Genomic DNA, 17,018 nt, shown 5'->3' with positions numbered 1-17,018 from the left:
TATTTCTGCTTGCACAACAGTAAGCTTTTTGCTTTTAGAAAACCCTAGAAATGAGGAATTGTGTGAAGTCACGTTCGTCAGCAAAGAAATGACTGGAAATAGGAGCTGGAGCACAGACAAAGACTGAAATCAGGAGTGCTCAATTCAGAAGCACTGTGAACGTACAGTGCAAACCCTGAAGCGACCTCACCAGGTCAATCTCAATCATAGAAGAAACAAGTACAAAATCACCTCTGTCAAGCCAGTACCTAGCTGTGTATTGGGCTGATACTTCTGTACATCCATTAACTGCAGGTTCATGACTACTCTAAGTTGACGTAACAACAATACTACATGGAGATTGCAAATGTATGGTTGCTTTAATGTAGCATAAAGCCTACGCACTGCTAAAAGGAACAGGCCAGTTTTACCTTAGGTAAATTTTTAGCTGGATTAGTTTCCTGGTCAGGGCTCATTGTGCAGCTCAATGACTACTAGAGCTGGCACACACAGGAGGGAGTGGTGCAGAAGAACAACAAGCCCTACAGGTGAGGTAGTGGTAAGACTGCCTCTTGACAGCATGCTGAATTTACGACAGAGTAAAGTGGCAGGGTAACCAGAGCTTGAAAGTCAGTCCCTCCCTGCCTGGCTTATTCCAATACCTATACCACCCCGTCCCTTGAACTAACATAAATGTTTGTGCAGTAAATTAGTCTGACCTAGAGAGTTTTGATCTAGATCACCTCTGAACCCAAGTCATGAATTTCTGTGGCAAAAATGGCAAGTACCACAAGGGCAGCAGTGAGCAGCAATGCACGGATGGGATCATGTCTCTCTTCTGGAAACAGAAGAAGGGCAGGTCAGCTCACACCGATCATGAAATTTCAGCATCAGTTTTATGTTTCTGGTTTGGGCTGGAAAGTTACCTTTTGAAAACCTGGAGCACTCTTTGCAGAAAAATCTTAATAAAAGATCTTTCAAGTGTGGTATCTCTACACCCACATTACAAGTGTTTTTAAAAAGAAACAAGTAGAAAGCATTTCAATGCTCACTGTGCCAGCCTGTGGGAACATAGTGCAAACTGTGGTCAACACAAGTGACTATCCTAATTCCTCCCCCTCTGCCAAGAGAGCTGTTAGTACCACTGCACAGGAAATGGTTCAGTGAACATCCGTACTAAAAAAACTAATAGAAGATCTATTTTCCAGCTTGACCAATTCCCTGATCTTCTTTTACTATGTGTTCTCAGTAACAACTCTGCTAGCACAATGGTGGTAGAAACATGGGAACTGCTTAAAGCTGGCACTGTCACTGCAAAGAGCCACACAAACTGTGGGTACCATTTAGAGATACAGGCAGATTGAACCGTAGTGGCTGTAGCAACAATCAGGCTTGCTGCTCCTCCTCCAGAAGGCCTCTGTTTCAACACCAGGAATAACAAGATTTATCTTATTATAGCCCCTCAATTGCTGCAATTAACAGCTCTGTTTATTACAGCACTCTGGTGTGGTTTTTGGGTTATCTTTATGTGCAGAGCTGCATATAAACCAGCAATTCAGGAAAGGTGGTGTGGACAGTTCAGGTTGCCAGTGGAAGCTGAACAACTGGTTGAAGGGCAAAACACGCAGCTTGAAAAAGGTAATGACTTCTGCCAAAGTTTACCCCACCTATGTTTGCAAGTCAATACCCTAAGTTTCTAAGTCCATGTTGACAGCAAGTGTTAGGGGCACACAGAAGAAAAGCACCTGCTTCTTTAAGGACATATGGTCAAAGGAGCCATAAAAACAAGAACACACAGAGACAAACTTGACTGACAAGGGAGGTAGTGATAAGAACAAACCTGGTCAGTCACACTAACTGGTAAGGATATGGGGAGTGTGAGAATGTTTATTTTTTCAGTGGGGAGGATAAAGAAAGGGATGGAGACAAACACAGAGTCATAAAACCTGTTCAATTAGTGTTGATAAAGACAATAACCAGAAACAAACCTGGTCACACTAATTGATGGGCTATCAAGAAACTGCAGGCAAACAGGGATTTTGCAACTGATAAGGATGCAAACCTGAAGGTCCAGGATGTTTGGAGGGGGTTCGTGGAACTATGCCAACTGATGAGGAAACATGCAAGGGGAAGAAGGATCAGGGAGGAACAAAGGGGGATAAATAGAAAAGGGTATAAAAGGAGCTGGTTGCATGTAAAACAGGTTCGGTCAGCACAGTTGTCTGGCTGAGCCCTGTGCCTGGTCACCACAGTCTGTCCTATCTTCTTGTATCTTATTTAATGTTTTCTCAACTCTCTACATAATCTCACTCTCTATCCCATGTGTATGCATATGGCAAGGACTAAGTGCCAGCTACAGGTGAGAGCTGAGTGTGTGTGCAAGTGGATTTGGTGCCAGCTCCTGGAGTTAAGATCAGGTGTGTGGTGTCAGCTACTGGAACGGAATGGCGCACCCCCAAAAAAACAGCTCCTGGGATGGACCAGCATGAGTGAGGGGCTCAGTGCTGGCAGCTGGAGCAGGACTGTGGATCACAGCCTATGTGCCTGGTGCTGGCAGGGTGACAAGTGTCTGAATCTTCCCCTGTGCTGGTGCACATGGAGCGTTCGTGTATTTGCTAGCAAACTCCAAACGGAACTCAGCAGTGAACAGGAGGCCCAGGTCCGGGCAGGAGTATCGGGCAGGCAAGGGTTCGTGCTGGCACACCCAGGGGTACTTGCGAATATGGAGTGTCTGTGGTACGAGTGTGTGAGCGAACACATTTGCTAGCAAACATCAAACTGCGCTAGCCAGCACATAAGGGACTACTGAGGCAGGTAAGAGAGCCTAGAGTCCAGGCAGGGGTACCAGGAAGACAGAGGGGCCATGACAGTACTCAGGGGATCCACAAATGTGCACGTCCTTGTGAATCTCGAGTGTCATGTGTGTGTCTTCACTAGTCAGCTTCCCTCTCTACGAGCTGAAGAAAAGGAAGGGGACTTGGCTGTTTGTGTTTTATGCTAGTCCTGTATGTAGGTGCACCTTGTCTGTGGCAGCCTGTGTAACCAGCCATGTTAGCGTCCTCTGTGTGTGTGCCCCTGGGACACATACTCAGCTTTGCTACTGGCTCAACCGGCAAACAAGAAAGTGGCAGTTGCATGCCTTGGCCTGGGCAGAAACCTGGGTCCCCAGGCTGGGGCTCCAGTGGTTGGGCAGGAGGGAGCCCTGGGACAGAGCTGCTGGAGGAGGTGGTTACTCGTAATACCCCTTTAACACAAAGCAGCACAGAAAACAAAATAGCCTTGTCATCATGAAAGGAAATAAAGTAATACAGAGTGGAGCAATTCTCAAGCTTTGTATTCAGGAGTTTTTCCCTGGACAGTTTTACACCTCAGCCTGAAAACTGTTTAGGTAACTCATCCCCTCTAGTCTTTCCTCCCCCACATGCCTCCTTCCACAATGCCAGCACAACTAATTCACAGCAGAGCAGTATAAACAGACTAGGAAATCCACCTGGCTTAAAAACTATTATCATCTCTGAAAATTTCAAGTCAGTCTAGATCAGTTTAACTATAGGAAATATCACACTAGATAGAGACTGATGGGATGGATGCAGATATGTAAAATAAACACTGAAACAAAGCAGTGTCCCAAATCACTGCTGCCTTCAGGACATCAGGTATTTTAAATGCTCTGTCAGGCAGCAGAGTATTTGAGGGCATTCTCTTAGGAAAGAAACTGAAAAGAAGGGCTCAAAAATCTTTTTTCTAGAAAAAAAAATATAATCTAAAAGCTTTTAAAAAAAAAAAGACCAGACAAAAATTGTAATGAAAAGAGTTAACAGTGTGGGACTCATGTATCACAATTTTAGTCATGTGCCACATCTCATCAAGTTATTCTGTGTTCATTTTACAAACAGTGAGGGGTATAATTGCAACCAACCACTTTTAGGGCATTTGCTTTAAAATGATGTGTATGATGCTCTAGACTTCAGGGACTGCACAATGCAGTATGACCAGCGTAGGTATAAACATCCTACCACTACTGTTCAGAACAGTCATGCAGTTTAATGATGAACATAAGCTTTTATTCTTACTACTTGGAAAAGCAGCAGGCTTCATCATCAAGTATTTCACAGTGAACACTATTCAATAGAAAGTCTACATAAAAATATATATTTACCTGTATTCATTTGTATAGTCAAAATCTTGCTTGTTATGAGTTGGTTTTAGGAAGTTGCATTCAATAATCCCAACTACACCAACACCCATGTTGTTTGCCTGTAAGAAATTAAGGTCTATCAGGAGAAACGACATCTATTCTGTGCTAATATTGCAAGACTTTGTCAGATGTAATTATAAGCTATATATACTAGGTAAATACAATTTTCTGGCTTACAACTCCTCTCCAAAAAGAAACTCTTGACACAAACCCCCTAAATAAAAAACCCCTCTGCTCCACCCCTCTTTTTGTCCTGAAAGATATGCTCAGGTCCATATATTCTGTATAAAGCTTAGTTTCAAAAACAAATATTAAAACAACTGCACACAATTTAATAAAATTTAACTGCTGCACAAACCAGAAAAGGTGGTTTTATAAAGGATACATCAATATCCTAGTTCCCATCTGTATTCTTTTTTTAAAGTCAGTGTTTGAAAGTCATTTCTAAAGATGTTAAAATATTGTTGAGCTTAGCTTTAGTTTCTTACCTTTAACTGACAGCCAACTCTTTCATAAGCTTTGATAAGTCTGTTTTTGTGGTACATCATTATTCCATAATGATCTTTGTTTCTGCAGTTAAATCCAAAAGTAATTCTTACTGTTTTGGCCTTTTACCCGATATTAAGGAAAAATCTGGTTAATCTCACGTAACACAAAAATATAGTTACTCTGAGTGTTCATTTTTTTTTTTTTTTTTTTTTTTTTTTTTACAGAGAAAATTCCTTCAGTGGGTTTTTAAAAAAAAAAAAAAAAATTTAAAATTACATCAGTATAATTGTAACATACCCAGCAGAATCCGAACAGCTTACATAAAAAGTCACATCATTAAATTCACTGTGCAATGATGTAAATATTAGCAAAGGATACGTTCAAAAATTTTGGCCTGTATATATCACGTTCAATGAAGGCAAGGCTTTTGGAAACCAGCTGTGTTTTCACTTTTTGTCCTCGCAGAATAATCTGCATTGTTGGCTTCAGATACAAAATACTGCAATAAGCCTACGAAACATATCGTAACTCCTGTTACTAAAAAAACCTAAAAACCTCAAGATATGAATATTTTTACAATACATGTTATGCTTAGGAAGACAAACTCAAGTTTTAATTAAATTTTATGGAATGCGGTTTTTCTTCCAACTTGAATCCAGAAACACAGGATATGCAAGTGTGCACAATGAGCATACATATATCACAAATTACAAGAACAGCAATTGAAGGACAACTTTTATGAATACGACAAGTTAATCAGGTGTCTGAAGATGCAGTTTTACCGGTAAAAGAGCTCTCAGACACACAAGCCTCTCTTTTTTTATCCCCTACTGAAAGCACAAAAATTCTATACAAACTTTAAAATAACAAAAGCAAGTGTTAACTTTGTTCCAAATGACTGTGGATTATCATAGCTTGAAAATAGCTATGCAAACTTCTTACAAGTGTGCAGATCTATGAATTTGAATTTGCATTTCATTTATCATTATATTTACAACTCTGAATAATTGAAGTGGATATAGGACTTCAGCAAGTCTTAGAATAATTGAAGGCTTTAGTTCAACTGGAATAATACTTCTGAATATTACCCACAAGAAGTGCCCAGAACACCTAGTAATTCCAGATGCACTCTCTTACAAAAAAAAAAGCCTTCAAATCTTATAAACCAATAGTGGAGACAATGGTCATATCAATTTGCCTACAGAAAAGCCTTGTCCCTGTCTGCATGCCTGTATTCAAACAATGGAGTTGCTTCCCCATTCCTTTACCTCTTTTTGAAACCTAAAAATGACATGCTGCCAACCAAACCCTCTCTTTTTTAAAAGATCCATGTGACACAGCATCAATACTGTATGCATGTAGACCTGCACTACAATGGAATGTTTACTCTGCTGACAACCACACACACCCCTATTTGATTTCTGAAGCTACTGATTGCATTTCCTTCTTGCTCCTTACTGGATAATGATGGCTATGCTTAACAGCAAAAGTTACTTGCAAGACAACATAAAACCCAGTAATTTTCTTCTAAATAAACAGCAAATGTTTACAGAAGTTCACAAATACATTCCACCTTCAATTTTCAAATTTAATGTTGAAACATTGACCTAACATTTAAATTCTGACATTCATCCTCCCCTCACAATCAACACTTCTGCAGTATAGTACACCACATTAAACCAAAACCACATACCCTCCAGCTTCCAAAAATAAACAAACAAACAAATAAATAAAATGTTATACATACTCGTAGGGAGTAGTCACTTTCTGGAACAATCTGGTCCAGTCTCTCTTGTTTTTTATATCCTCTTTTACCTGTTTCATCTAAGTCTTCTGGAATTCTGATGTCATATTTATCCTTGTCAAAGTCAAACTCTGTTTTTTCATTTTTATCTCTAAGAAATAAGATTAAAAAAATACCCTAGTTAGGGGAGGTGGTGAGGGGTGGTGTGGGAAGCCAACACAAGACAAGATACTGTGGTGGACCCAGCGGGTTTCACAAAGATGCAAGAGAAAAGGAAGTCCTTTGAGCCATGGTGGTTTTCCGCACAGATTTACTAAGATTCACATAAACAAAGTTCACCAGTTCCTTTCTAATATCCAAGGAATACAAGAGAAGTGATAGCAAGTGAGACATTCGTTAATTCTAACTTAATTCTAAACAGGTCACACTTCAACAGTAGAAGCAGTCAGTATCAGCTTTAAACTCTGGATGGACAAAAACACACATGTTCCTTCTAAACGCAAAGTTTCTGAACACTAAAAATTGCCTTCCTAAGGTTTTTAATGCTGCAAAAATGACACTTGCTGCAGCTTTCCAACTCAATAATCATCACAATTTCTTATTGCAACACTCCCCAGATGTACACACTATATTTTGTTGCAGATGTATATGGTGCAGTATACTGGCAGTACCTTTGCACAACACAGATATATTATGGCTGGCACAAATCATCATAGAATACCAGGTTGGAAGGGACCTCAAGGATCATCTGGTCCAACCTTTCATGGCAAAAGCACCATCTAGACAAGATGGCCCAGCACACTGTCCAACTGAATCTTAAGTGTCCAATGTTGGGGAATCCACCACTGTTCTGGGAACATTATTCCAATGGCTGACTGTTCTCACTGTGAAAAATCTTCCTCTTGTGTCCAAATGGATCTCCCCAGGAGTAACTTGTACCCATTATCCCTCGTCTTTTTCCAGCAATAGCCTTTTAATACTGAAACAGATCTGTTTGAGTTTATTTTTTTAAAGCAATTTGACTACAACATATTAGAAACAACATGAACCCCCCCCAAAAGTGTTTTTTTTCCCCGTAACTTCCCATGAATACACTCCAAAATTCAGAACACAAAATTTCTCCTGCCCAGTCTGCTGAGTTCACTGTTTTTTCTTTTGCTCGAGCAATGACGTGATGCACATTACTAAAGATGTTCGTACCTAAAACCAAAAGGAATTCTACCTGGGAAATGCAAATTAATTTCTGAAGTGTAAAGGAGGTGAAGTTTTTCTTATAGAACAGGTGTCAAGGGGAAACAACCAGAATTAGTAATACATTTGTTACCTCCAGCTTTCTTGTATTAAAATCTCCTAAGCTAAAAGTGATTCAGGGCTCTAATACTCACAAGACATTAATGAAATAAAAAAACCTCAAAACTTTGCACCTACTACAATTGACAGATCTTTTCTGTCCTGTAACATTTAATCTATACTGATCCAGGCATGGTTTCCTGTACCCCTCCACCCCACCCTTTTTGTGATGGGCAACAATTAAGATAAGAAACTGAAAAATAAGCTGGTTTCTTGCCAAATCCACAGGATCAAAACAGTTCAAAATTGCTTCCCATGGATACCTTGTTATTTCAGGTATTTAAAACTACAGAAAGCTAAAGGCATAATAACATAGTACAAGATAACACCTTCCGTACCAATTAATGCCATCACAGTTAAAAGCTGCTAAAGCTTTTCTGGACAGACCATCAGACAGGTTGCCTGCTAATAAGGCAGCAGCAAAGACGTGAAGGAAAAGGAAAGAAGACGGGAAGTGATGACACCCATTTGCAACTGCTACAGCAACAGCTGTTTAAAGAAAAAGGCAACAAGCAAGTCAAAGCTAGAAAAGGCTGGAAATCTATATTGCTGTCAACAATCCCACAGAGGCAAGTAGATTAATAAGATAAATACACACAACTGTATTTACTTACTTGGATTTCTATTTATTTTATGATAAAGTTAGGAATTTTAGAAAGGTTTAGATGCTTATAGAAGGATACTGCTGACTCTGAACTTAAAAAGCCAGTAATACTTGCCTGTACATACAAATATTGTTGTTTGAATTTTTGCATTCGTATTTCATACATAAATTACAAATCTGTTATTTCAGACCCATTTCAATTTTCCTTCTGGCAAAAGCAACATTATCTTATCAAAGGAAAATATGAAGTCCTTTACATTCTCATTCCTTCTGAGTTGTTACTTGAGATATTAGCAACAATTCTCATGCAACATTACAGCCCTTCAATCGTGTGAGTTTCAGTCTAGTTTCCCAGTTACAACTAACTGCCCACAGTCTTTTGGAGTTATTCTACAAAAAAAACCCCACATTGTATGTTTGTGCAAACTGAAAGGTAACATAAACTGAGAGATATAAGAGATTGGACTTCATCTTACCTTCTAAGATTCCAAATGATAATTCTTGTTCCTTTTTTCCCTATTATAGCATCTAGCTCTGCCAGTAATTTCTCCTCAGTCGAAAATAAAGAATGTGTTAAGATGGCTTTCAGGCTGTTTTTGGATTCTGTTGGATCACTTATCTGACGTAAGCATTATGTTAAGGAGAGTAACTTTGAATGACATAAGCTTTCAGAAGGTGAGGAAACTTCTGCAACAGTATCCTGTAGTCGCTTCACAGGTTCTCATTCTACATCTCAGAGCTCAAACCAATTTAAAGGCTTTAACAAATTACAGCCTTCCTTGCATCTTACAATTGATTTAGGGTATCTGTAAGACTAGACAAGGAGATTTCCTTTACTGATATTATTATCCAAATTTTGCACGTACCACAACTTTTCGTTCAGAAGTTGCTGAAAGGATATGTTGGTTGTTAAATGTCACTATAGGAACCATGACATGTTCTGCTTTTGTGACTTCAAGGAAAGTCTGAGATAACAGGCCCACACTCATGCTTTCTCCATTCTTGGTGAAGACTATTGCATCTTTTCCCAGGCGCATGGACCCTGATTTAAACCCATTTCCATACAGTCCCACTGGAACACGGCCATTCATCGAAGATTTCTCACTGAAGCCGAAGCTGAAACATATGAAAACATTAGAAAAGTGTAAAAAGCCCTATAAAACTTGGAAACCCAAAAGATGCACACAAGACTTACCAAATTAGTCTTAAACACAATGAGTTGATTTCTTGTTTTAGAGACCAGGGACTACTGTACAATTAAACAGTGTACAGTTAAGCAAAACCTGAAAGTTACCAGTATAACGTTGCTAAAACCACACTGCAAAAATTCAGGGAAATTTACTTTCACTTTTAAGTATGGAAAAGAAATATCATCTGTCTGGAATTATGCAATAAGCATTCTTACGGGATTCTAACAGTTATGTGGCTTCACAATAAATACTAAGAAAAGCCCCTAAAGCCCCATCCCCCTCCAACTTGCTTGAAAACGTGTGATCTACACATTTTCCATTAGTAACTACACATCACAAGTAAAACAGGTATATGGAACACAAAATTCAGCAAGCAAGCTAGTAACTATGGTATCTAGCAGAAAAAGAAAAATAACAGTTTGAATTCAAGCTCGCTCAAGTTTAAACCCAGAGATGTATCTGCAGACAGAGCAATCTTGCATACTGAAAGAACAACTGAACAGCAACCTATTTGCTAACTGTAGAAATAAAAGTTTCAGTAAGATTAGTTCAAACCCTATAGAACATTTAAAGATAAATAGACAAACCACATCAATATAATTATCATTCCCTGAAGTTTTCCACAATACTTTTTATTTTCAATACTCCAAAGGGTTTGAAATTAATCTCCCTTTTCTCTTGCTCTCTAACTTAAACAAAAGCAATCTTGAGTAATAATAGTAATAAAAAAATACTAAATATTCCTTAGCTCCACTAAAGGGCACTAAAGAGTTTACACAGCACAACCACTGCATGGAAAGGTAAATGGGAAAGTTGACAGAAAGGATGAAAGGAAATTGTGAGATAAAATACACTGACAAAGTTGTGTGGAAGTTTTACTAGCATCTGTGTATTCTAAAGTCTCACTTGGATAATTGCTTACCTTCAGAAATGTTAAATTTATGAACAAAATTAGGCAATTATATATGAGAAAAAGGAATAACCTGAGCAATAACAGAACTAGAAGCTGGAATCTTTACAAGAAAAAAAAAATGCAAAAGAGGTTATCCACCTTAGCATTTTGTGCAGCTTCTCTGAGTTCATACCATTTCCATTATCAGTGAATGTCAAGCATATATTGTCGTTTATCACCGTTTTGTCTATCCATATCTGTTTAGCGCTCACGTCTGGATCATAAGCATTATCTGAAGAGAAAGAAAGAAAGCAAACAAGATTGGGGTGCTGAAAAGCAAAAATTAAACTGTTTACGTGTGAACATACTTTAAAGTGCTTAATTCCAGCGAAGGTGTCAGCTAGTAACTCTTCCAAAGTTACTTAAATCTATATGTAGCACGCAACATACATATATAATCAATCTGCCAAATGTTAGCCTTGCAACACAGCCAAACAGCGACATGGAATAACTGTCTTAACTTTATTGTGGTGATACACTCACACATAAACATGGCAGCTTAACGTAGTTCCCTAATTGTGGGCCTACGACCTTGCAGGGTCACATGCTAATCTAATGGATCTCTAAAATTGCAGCCATTTGCCAGGTACGCAGTTAGGTATGTAATACAGTTGCAGAAATTTTGTGCTGGCACAGATATAAACTTCTCAGCTAAGTCACTGAATATTAGTCATCTTTTGTACAGAAGTAAGAAGCCATAGTTTTTAATACAGTAAATGTTACACTAAAACCTAAAACCTAGTCTCCTAAAACACTATCTTCTTTAGAGATGTCAACACTAAATCAAAACTTTATGACAAAATGGCTGCATCAAAACCAGGCAAACCTCGCCTGCAAACAAGCACACAATTTCTCCTTATTACAGATGACAGCAATATAGAGGCACAAATTTAAGTGCAGACGAGTGGCTCAGACGCCAGAATAGAAAATGAAACCAAGACAAATTTCTACTTTCGTTTCCTGTCTCCTAAGCAGCTGTTGCAATATTTACTTTCTCCCAGCCATGCAAACATCTCTTCTGACTGGCTCTCAGGAGGGCAGGTTATTGTCTGCAATGCAGACAATGGCACATCACTAATATACATGGATGCAACAACATCTTACCTGCTGCACGCTTTTTAATTGGGAAATCAGATCTGAAATACTATCACAACCTCTGAATGGTCAGGGTTGGAAGGGACCTCTGGAGAGCACCTAGTCCAACCCCCCTGCCCAAGCAGGGTCACCTACAGTAGGTTGCACAGGATGGCGTCCAGGCAGGTTCTGAATGTCTCCAGAGTGGGAGACTCCACAACCTCTCTGGGCAGCCTGTTCCAGTGCTCTGCCACCCTCAAAGTAAAGAAGTTCCTCCTCATGTTTAGATGGAGCTTCCTATGTTCAAGTTTGTGCCCGTTACCTCTTGTCCTATCACTGAAAAAAGTGATAACCACCACTAAAAAAAGACTGTTCCTATCTACCTGGCACCCTCCCTTTAAGTATTTATAAGCATTGATAAGATCCCCCGTCAGTTGTCTTTTCTACAGACCCAAGTCCCTCAGCCTTTTCTCACAAGAAAGCTGTTACAGCCCCCTTATCATCTTTATAGCCCTTTTCTGGACCTTCTCCAGTAGTTCCCTGTCCTTCTTGAACTAGGGAGCCCAGAACTGGACACAGTACTCCAAATGCGGCCTCACCAGGGCAGAGTAGAGGGGAAGGATAATCTCCGTCAAACTGTTGGTCACACTCTTCTTGATGCACCCCAGGATGCCATTGGCATTCTTGGCCACAAGGGCACATTGCTGGCTCATGATCATCCTGGTGTCCACCAGGACTCCCAGGTCCCTTTCCACAGACCTGCTCTCCAGCAGGTAGAGCTGCTTTCCAGCAGGTAATCAAGTTTACGACACTAAAACAACAAGCAAAAAACCTGAAGCCAAACTCCCAACATCCTAGATAGTTCTGTGAAATCTAGAATTCTAACTCCACAGGTGCAGGAGATTTGGGTGAAAAAGTTATAGCTGCTCTGCTACCACATCACTTCAATATTAACAAAACTGAGTGTCACAAATATGTATTTTTGCTTGTGGAAGTTGTTAAAATCTAAGAAGGTATGACTTTCACAGAAGGGAAGTACAAAATTCTTTATACTAAACTTTCTATTTACGGGATTTGAAAGAGCTTGCAGCATCGCTACCACAAGTGAAACAGAAACCACGGCTCCGCAAACATTCCTTGGCAGCAAAGCTAGTCTAAATCTCATCCTCCCTAACACCACTTTCTCACATCTCTTTCCCCTCTTCCCCAGAACTATGCTACTCGTGGAATTTGTGAGATGGGGAAAGCATATGCAGAAGGGGTGGGATGTGATGGCATAGCAGGAGGCAGTGCCCCTGCCTCACTGCCTGTTTTGCAGGTTCAGCTAAGGGCCATAAATAAGCAGCTCAAGCCAACATTGCAGCCTATAAAAAGGAATCACAGCTTGGTATCTTGCTCTCTATAAGCATAAAGTGCAAATTGCATCCACAGTGAAAAAGTTCATAAAACACATTTCAGCATCAACAAAAGAGGACATTTCAAGTACAATTGCGAGTTTGCAAGTATCCTTCTAAGACCATACTTTGTACAAGTCTTCTGATTTGTGAGCTCGTCAACTCTCTCCAGATGTCCCATTTACCCTCTTCCAAGTATCACCATTAATTCACCTAAATTTAATCTGAATGAGGACCAATGGGAGAAGCCAACAATATAACTAGCACAAAGTGGACAGGAGGGATTAGGGTTACAAGTCAAATTTTAGCATACAGACCATTACCATTTTAGGCAAGTTTGCATAAACTAAAATTCAAGCATCCATAATGTAAACCTATTTATATTATTTGGCATATGGTATAGCCTGACATAGCATGCGAAAGACAGATTACAAAAATTATTTAAATCAACATGACTAACTAGAAGCCTTTACAACCAATATGTTGCTACTATGCTTTTGAAGTTTTGTTAACGCAACACATAGGACAAACCAGAGGCAAAGGAAGAAGATAATTTTTTTATGCCTTGCACAGCACATCTACCATCATGCCAGCCATATATGGCATGGGGTGATAAAACAGCTGAAATGACTTAATATTTTGTTACCCCAAAACCAGCCAGCCCTTCCCGGCAGCCACGTGGTTCTGATTTCCTCCTTTGTGACAGCTCTAGCTCTAGCTGAACAATTCCTGCTTTCTTTTGTTAGGTTAATTTTCTTGATTAGCCACAGCAAAACTCATGCACAGGAAGCAAAGGAATGTGTGACCAGAAGAGTTGCTCCCTTTGGCAACAAACTGCTAGATAAGCTTGGCAAGTCTTTCCAAACCACACCTTTATTTTGAGTCTGATAATGATTCCCTAACTCAGGAAACAAGCAACCCTGAAGACACCCAGTTAACAGCTATTCAAAAATCAAAGGCAAGACGATCAACAGGAGCTAAAAAATTAACCAGAAACACAAGCCCTAGCTAACAGCAGATGACAGAAACAATAACAAAGAGCAGAACTCTTAGGACACTGAGGGATGGGCCATTCAAAGGAACCACTCAAGTATAACCCTGAAGATGTTCAGCCAGAAACTTGGTAACCCAAAAGAAGAAAATTAGGATGTTTGAGGGGTATTGTGACAACGTGCAAAAATTACTATTGGATGGAAGTTTTGAAGAGGCAAAGAAAAGGAAAAGATCAAACTGGATAGGAGAAGAATGAATGGCGTAACAGGAGGGGGGCAAGGCTGATTGTGTGCAAGCTGGCTGCTGGTCAGTGTACTTTGTATGACTGGACCCTGTGCTACCCTTTTGTACATTCTTACTAAACACTATTGCTAATGATTTCCTGCTCTCTATTCTCAGTGTGCACCCATACGCATTTGTTCTGATAGCAAACTTCAAGTTGGACAAGCCACAGCCTGGAAGAAACCAGCAGCCACTGAGATCCAAGGTCTGAGCCAGAGACTGGTAAGAGCCCAGGACACAGGTACTGGAAGGGCTCCCAGGTCTTGGAGAAACACCCAGAAACGTGGTTAAGCAGGAGTGATAAGTGAGTGAAAGTACGTGTATGCACACTAACGAACTTTAAACCTGGTTACCCAGGAAGCAGAAATAGGACAAAGCCATTTCTGCTGTTCACATTTCGAGCACTGCTTGTGTTTATGTGGGTTCTTGCAACGTTACTGTCCTCCTGTCTGTGCTAATCCGTCCGTGGCCAGCTGTGTCGTGTACAGGATGCAAGTGTGCATGCACAGCTTTGGAACATGCACTCAGCCTTACTACTCTCTGGGTTTGGGAACAGTAAAGAGCAGTAGGCTTGTATTTGGTGGACTAGAAGAGAAGGAATTCACTTGGTCTCACAGTCTTCTATATTTGGCAATCCTTAATAAATTCAGTAAGAAGAAACCAGCAAATCCAACAAGGCTCCTGCAACTGATGTAAGGTAGTACGTATGCTGTTAAGAAAGAAAAGTCAATCTGACTGTACCAAAAAAACATGTTGTAAGATTCTGAATGGTAACAACAGGATCAACTCCTTCCCCGACCTGAAGGAAAAAAGTTTTACAACAAGAAAAAAGTATTACAATCAAGTACTCAGGAAAACTATTGATCCACATACCTATAAGTTCTGCAATTGCACTGAAAGGCCAGGTGTGACTGGTAGAGTTGGTATGCAAGAACTTTGGACAAAGCTGAAACAAACCACAAACAACGGCATTAGTTTGCACTCTTAAACGATACCAAGCCAGAAAACAGTACATTAAATGAAGTCACATCAAATGAAGCTGTTTTGTACATCACTACCAAAAGGCTGTAATTTAATTTACTTTTAGATATTGGCATACTAATACATTTTAAAGGGAACACTAATACAGCTATTAAAGACAAAAGAGCAATTCAGAATGCAGCACAGTATCATACTATATTCTGAGCATGGGTTATATTGTCATCCTATCAAACTCTCTTCATCTTTATAAAAATAAAAGGAACCATTGCTATATACTGATGCTAGAGGTTACAAAAAACATCAAAGCCTTAGTCCAAAGCTAGTAACAGAAGCACATGCTCTCAAATGTTAAAAATACACATCTTAAACCATGAGTATTAAACTTAATCCGAAAAGTGATCAGCACCTAATAAACTCAGTGGCTCACTGTCCGATGTCATTACTCCTTTTGCCCATATTGATCAAAATCACCAGTCAGATTCTCTCAAGTCAGTGGTTTGCGCTTTTAGGATTTTGATCTTATACGTATTATCCTTCCTTATGACAAGACATAACCAGAGGAACATAGCCACTACTAGGATTAGATGAGAATATGCAAATGCAGTACCTATTTATGGGACCTATCTTATAGATGTCAGTGATAAAAGTATTCTCAAGTGAAAAAAAAAGCCTGGGTTCATATATATTCACCTAGATCAAAAGGCCAGGAAAACTGGAACTAAATATCCACATAACTTAAGGATTTGTCAGTGCAAAGTTTGGAGAAATTTAATTGCTGAAACCGATATAGATGCCATTTGCATTACCACTAAAAATATCTGTAATTATACTTTTACAAGGCCTTTAACACAAACCCACTGCACATAGATGCTTAAGCCTCACTGGCATAGTTATGTTGATGGCATAAATAGCAGTATCTACAAATACATAATGCTGGAAATGGTCCTTGTACAGTGCAGTTACATCAAAAAACATAATATAATCACATTATAATATATATAAAATCAGAAAAATATTTTAAAATGTGTACATATCCATACTTCATAAATTTTACAGAACTACTACACTAACAAGCACTTTTATATAGTTAGTAAAGTCTAAATAAAAGCAAGCAACCACTTCAAGTTTCCAAGTTCATTTATCAACGAAAAGAAGTAATGCTACATGCAAGTTCTAGAGCTTTGAGCCAGGTACCAGAGTAGGAGTAAGGCAGCGCCAGCCCCAGTTCATATCAATGTACGTTGCCAAGAAACCTCACCTTGATTCTAAGGTCATAAGAGCACAAGACACACTTTCAGGCTGCAACTTAATCCCTGTATTTCTCCATTGAGCTAGAGAACAAGTATCGATAGACAACATGTTCTCCGTTGCACCAGTGCTTTAAAACTACAGTTTTATAAAATTTGGTAAATTGAGTCAGGCTGAGTAACTGTGCCCCTTTAAAATTCCTAACAGATACCTCCACATAATTTAGAATCCAAGAATAAAATCGCATTAAGCCTATCAATGGAAACCTCACATATTCCACAACACATGGTTAAAAGGATCTTTTTATTTCCTCAGCCATACAGTAACTCAGTAGCGCATCTTAAGATCTCTGTATCATTCTCTTCAACCTTTCACAGTGCTGGCAGTATTTGTTCCTTTACTTTCTAAGCTCCATGATAAAAAGACAGAAGAAACAACTGTTTTGGGGTTTTTTTCTGCCTGAAATCCCTCCTTGTCAAAACATAAACACTAACATTAAAAAAAAAACAAAACCAAATCACAACAGAGATGCACATTCAA

The 17,018-nt window shown here is 39.3% G+C and overlaps 1 protein-coding gene across 1 annotated transcript in view; it reads right to left on the bottom strand.

Moving 5' to 3' along the window:
• Positions 1-16,765, bottom strand: part of MORC3 (MORC family CW-type zinc finger 3) — a 25,691-nt gene extending 8,926 nt beyond the window's left edge. The window contains exons 1-10 of the mRNA XM_009891360.1: positions 16,690-16,765; positions 16,113-16,147; positions 15,123-15,195; positions 10,606-10,738; positions 9,266-9,480; positions 8,841-8,988; positions 6,414-6,561; positions 5,045-5,176; positions 4,666-4,785; positions 4,139-4,236 (exon numbers count right to left, since the gene is read on the bottom strand). Coding sequence (XP_009889662.1) covers positions 4,139-4,236; positions 4,666-4,785; positions 5,045-5,176; positions 6,414-6,561; positions 8,841-8,988; positions 9,266-9,480; positions 10,606-10,738; positions 15,123-15,195; positions 16,113-16,147; positions 16,690-16,765 — 1,178 coding nt within the window. The remainder of the gene's footprint in view (positions 1-4,138; positions 4,237-4,665; positions 4,786-5,044; positions 5,177-6,413; positions 6,562-8,840; positions 8,989-9,265; positions 9,481-10,605; positions 10,739-15,122; positions 15,196-16,112; positions 16,148-16,689) is intronic.
• Positions 16,766-17,018: the final 253 nt, after the last annotated feature.

This window comes from Charadrius vociferus, unplaced genomic scaffold (assembly GCF_000708025.1).
Source record: "Charadrius vociferus isolate BGI_N301 unplaced genomic scaffold, ASM70802v2 scaffold298, whole genome shotgun sequence".
In the NCBI taxonomy this organism is placed as follows: domain Eukaryota; kingdom Metazoa; phylum Chordata; class Aves; order Charadriiformes; family Charadriidae; genus Charadrius; species Charadrius vociferus.
Note: the sequence above shows the minus strand (reverse complement) of the source record. Positions and strands in the feature narration are given on the sequence as shown.